The sequence below is a fragment of the Poromitra crassiceps genome (genome assembly GCF_964638095.1).
Source record: "Poromitra crassiceps genome assembly, chromosome: 4".
In the NCBI taxonomy this organism is placed as follows: Eukaryota; Metazoa; Chordata; class Actinopteri; order Beryciformes; family Melamphaidae; genus Poromitra; species Poromitra crassiceps.
Genome location: NC_139626.1, coordinates 42,568,695 through 42,573,694, shown reverse-complemented (window position 1 = coordinate 42,573,694; position 5,000 = coordinate 42,568,695). Strand labels below are relative to the sequence as shown.

Here is a 5,000-nt window from a genome sequence, read left to right as displayed (position 1 = left end):
AAAAAGATGTAGAAGGAAATGTGGTGAGTCAGGAGAGACATCAGGGCCGGCTGTGAGGCTTTAATGGTCTGTGGTGAGGGGCTTATGTCAGCTCTGTGCCAGCTCTCACAGGCCAGCCTGTAATGGTGCTGCTGCAGCTCCAGCTACTCATTAACACACAATTGGCAGAGAGGGAGTACTGTAGCACTCACTCTCTCTCTCTCTCTCTCTCTCTCTCTCTTTCTCCCTCTCTCTCTCCCTCTCTCTCTCTCTCTCTCTCTTTCCCATCAACACCACCATTAGCTGGGTACATCAGAGACAGGGAGCTGGAACATTTCCATTATCTTCTCACCTCCCTAAAGCCTTTGACACTCTGTGATTTGTGGCTGTCCCCGGACGAAAGATGACCGCCGATCGTGAAAGAAACGTGGAGATATCTTTGGTGGCGGCTACAAAAAAAAACGCTCGTCTTTTGCGTCGCGCAGTGAGAGAGGTTCAAAGACGGCCGTTGTCACAGAGTCTTGCGGCCAAAGATAAGCCTAGGACCAATTCTGACACTGTCACACATTTAGGGTGACGGCTACGACGATGTCTGATAACAACCAATAGGAATGCTGCATGGTCATGTCAGTATATATAGACGCTAATGCTAGTAGAGAAGGCTAAGAAACGTTGACGTTACTTCAAGCTCTCTCGCTAAATTGGCATCGCGTGTTGGCCTCTGTTCCCCATCCCTGAGCAGGTCCACATGCTCCTCCTCCTCCTCAGATGTTTTTTCCATACACATAAATTCCACTTTGCAAAGGGCTCCTTCTTGTTATAGAGAGCCAAAGTCAAACGTCACTTCCTGCTTCAGCACTGTACCAGAGATTTTCATCCGCCATTTATTTTCTCATAGACATTTCGTAAAATGCTTATAAAAATACTTTTACTTGGTCCAACCAAACGGTTCAGATATATATTTAGAAACAGGAGAGACCACATAACATTTCACTCGGACCAAAACATAAACAACTGCGGATTTAAAGCCCCAATCAGTAAGATTTTTGACATTTTTTACTGTAATATATCTGCTTTTTAGTCACAGGACATGGTAGATTGACTTTTAATAGGGAGACCCTCGTCTTTATTTATCCCACACCGCCCTCCATTGGCCAGTACTGGGACTAAGCAGTTTGTCTGTCACGTCCCGTAGCAAGAAAAAAGAAAAAAAGAAAAGCATGCGCGCATGCGCTGTACAGCGGAAGCGCTGTGTTCATGAAAACGAGGAAGTGACTCGATTCGGATTTGCTACGAAAATGATGTTTCACGGAACTATGGATTATTATTTCATCACGTGGTGAGTACCCGATGTCACAACATGTACATAGAGCTTCTGGCGCTGTGTTTTGTTGACTTTGAACGGCGATATCGTTATCGATACTAATGCACGCAGAGGGCGCAGTGGAAAACTTACTGAATGGGGCTTTAAAGAAAATATTTTTTGTAAGTTTTGGTATGACGGAGACGTGCATCGTAACCGTACAGTCTGCACACATCAAACCTGACGTCGTACCCAAGTTTATTAGATCCAATGTCTCACAGTGTGGCCTCCAATAAACGTATAAGATTGCTACAATCTCACAGTCTGTCGGCGACTTAAGCAGCACATGATATTTCAGCATGACTATTAGGGCTGTGGCGATTCACTTATCTCCCGATTCGATACTATCACGATTCTTGGGTGCCGATTCGATTTATATTGCGATTCTTAAGTATTGCGATTCTACGATTATTGCGATTCGATATTACGATTTATTGCGATTTTTGTTTATTTTTTTCTTTTCTTTTTTCAGTTTGTTTGCTTTTTTACACTAGATTAGAACATGGGAAAAGTTGAATCATACACTAGAGACTGTATATTATATATCATGAGTAGGGCTGGGCGATATAGTTAAAAACAGGGGCGGACTGGGATCATAATTCAGGCCGGGCATTAGATACCAAGCAGGCCAGGCCGATATGGGCCAACGCGCGTGAAATTTGGGCCGTTTGAAGCCAGATTTGGGCCGTTTGAAGTCCAATTTTACAATGAGATGCACCCACTTTAACCCTGAAGTGTAATTATTACTTCAGACTAACTAATAAAGTAATAAAACCACTAGTAAACCAGTAGGCGGCGCCTGGCCTGCTGTTCAGTGAGTGGCCTGACTGCAAGCACCCAAAAAATTTTTTTTTTTTTTTTTTTTTTTAATTTGCGATTATCGATTCTGGAATAAAAGATCGATCCAAAAAATCGTGACATTAAAAATCGCGATACTTAGGTGAATCGATTTTTTCCCCCACCCCTAATGACTATGACTATGAATGCCAGTGCGTACCTGTATTCGCTCCTGCACCTTGAGAGTGCTCCTCTTGCCCTCGTCGAGCCTCTCCAGGTGGCTCTCCGCCTCTGCCTCGGCCCTCTTCACTCGCTCCCTCAGCGCACTGTGCAGCCCTTTCTTCTCCTCCTCCTCCCTCTCCTCCCACCTGCGCCGCTCCTCCCTGCGCTCCGCCTCCATCCTCTTCCTCAGCTCCTCTTTCTCCTCCTCCATCCTTTTCCTCAGCTCCTCTTTCTCCTCGGCCAGGGCGCTCATCTTCCGCTCCCACCCGTCTCGCTCCTCTCTCACCGCTCGCCTCTTGTCCTCCTCGGCTCGCTCGCGCTCTGCCCTCAGCGCGCTCACCTCCTCCAGGAGCGCTCTCGCTATCTCAGGGTCCTCCTCCTCCGTCTTCCTCTCCTCCTCTTCCCTTTTCTTTTTCTCCTCCTCTTCTCGCCTCCTCTCGTCCTCGCCTCTCTTCCTCTGCTCTTCGGCCGCCGCTTCCCGTAGCTGCCGGCACCGGGCGTCCAGCTCTTGGACCTGCCCCCCGGCCTTCTCCAGTTCCGCGCCCAGCCGCAGGCTCTCGTCCCGGGCCGCGCCGAGCTGGGTCTTGGCCTCCTGGAGCTCCTCCTCCGCGGCCTGGAGCCTCTCCTCGAACCCCTTTCTGCGCTCTGCCTCAGCCTCGCGCTCCCTCTCCTCTACCTGGTAGCGGAAGCTCTGAAAGTCTGCCTGTACCTAGAGGCACAGAGGAGAACGTGTTACAGGATGGACTCACATATACACTCAGGAGATGTATCTCACTAGTACCGGGAAGGAGCCCCCTTTAAAACACAGAACAGCCTGAATGGATTCAACAAGGTCCTGGAATTTCACCAGGATCTTGGTCCATGCAGACTCCATAATGTCACAGTTTTTGTGGCAGCCCATTGTGTGTGCTGTGAACACCTCATCCCAAAGATGCTGGATTGCCTTGAGGTCTATGGACTGTGCAGGTCTATGGACTGTGCAGGTCTATGGACTGTGCAGGTCTATGGACTGTGCAGGTCTATGGACTGTGCAGGCCTATGGACTGTGCAGGTCTATGGACTGTGCAGGTCTACGGACTGTGCAGGTCTATGGACTGTGCAGGTCTATGGACTGTGCAGGTCTATGGACTGTGCAGGTATATGGACTGTGCAGGTCTAGGGACTGTGCAGGTATATGGACTGTGCAGGTCTAGGGACTGTGCAGGTCTATGGACTGTGCAGGTCTATGGACTGTGCAGGTATATGGACTGTGCAGGTCTATGGACTGTGCAGGCCTATGGACTGTGCAGGTCTATGGACTGTGCAGGCCTATGGACTGTTGGACTGTGCAGGTCTAGGGACTGTGCAGGCCTATGGACTGTGCAGGTCTATGGACTGCCACAGTCTATGGACTGTGCAGGTCTATGGACTGTGCAGGTCTATGGACTGCCACAGTCTATGGACTGTGCAGGTCTATGGACTGTGCAGGTCTATGGACTGTGCAGGTCTATGGACTCTGCAGGTATATGGACTGTGCAGGTCTAGGGACTGTGCAGGCCTATGGACTGTGCAGGTCTATGGACTGCCACAGTCTATGGACTGTGCAGGTCTATGGACTGTGCAGGTCTATGGACTGTGCAGGTCTAGGGACTGTGCAGGTCTATGGACTGTGCAGGTCTATGGACTGTGCAGGTCTAGGGACTGTGCAGGTCTAGGGACTGTGCAGGTATATGGACTGTGCAGGCCTATGGACTGTGCAGGTCTATGGACTGTGCAGGTATATGGACTGAGCAGGTCTAGGGACTGTGCAGGTCTATGGACTGTGCAGGTCTATGGACTGTGCAGGTCTATGGACTGTGCAGGTATATGGACTGTGCAGGCCTATGGACTGTGCAGGTCTATGGACTGTGCAGGTATATGGAATGAGCAGGTCTAGGGACTGTGCAGGTCTATGGACTGTGCAGGTCTATGGACTGTGCAGGTCTATGGACTGCCACAGTCTATGGACTGTGCAGGTCTATGGACTGTGCAGGTCTATGGACTGTGCAGGTCTAGGGACTGTGCAGGTATATGGACTGTGCAGGCCTATGGACTGTGCAGGTCTATGGACTGTGCAGGTATATGGACTGAGCAGGCCATTGGAGTAAAGCAAACTCTCTGCTATGTTCCTGGAACCATCTTGGGACAATGGGTGCAGTATCCTGCCGGAGGGATAAAAGCAAAGGGCAGACTGTGTCCATGAATGAATCCACCTGGTCAGCAGCAACGTCTGGCTGGGCTGTGGCCTTCAAACCACTGATACTATTGATACTAGGCTCAATTGATACTAATGGGCCTGACGCGTGCCAAGAACACAGTCCCCACACTGCTCCACCACCAGCTGCCTGTAGTGCTGACACCAACATTATGGGCCCATGGATCCACCTTATCTGTGCCAAATTGGGACCGTGCTTATCAGCGTGGCGCAAAGGAGTCCAGCGTTTGTTGGCAATGTTTTCCCACTCTTCAGCCACTCCGCTTTGATGATTACAACCCATCTTCTGCTACTGTGCCACTCTATCTACTCTCAAGGTTTCTGACCAGATGTACGTTCTGAGATCCTCTTCTGCGCATCACTAGCCGTGTTTTCATTCAGGGTTTTGCACTAATTGTTAGCGAACTTTTGAAAAGTCGACATTCT

General features: G+C 49.7%; 1 protein-coding gene across 1 annotated transcript in view; it reads right to left on the bottom strand.

The window, feature by feature from the left end:
• Window positions 1–5,000, bottom strand: part of fam184b (family with sequence similarity 184 member B) — a gene marked incomplete at both ends in the record, with an annotated part of 49,912 nt that overhangs the window by 24,016 nt on the left and 20,896 nt on the right. The window contains one exon of the mRNA XM_083635928.1: window positions 2,340–3,050. Within this exon, the coding sequence (XP_083492054.1) occupies window positions 2,340–3,050 (711 nt within the window). The remainder of the gene's footprint in view (window positions 1–2,339; window positions 3,051–5,000) is intronic.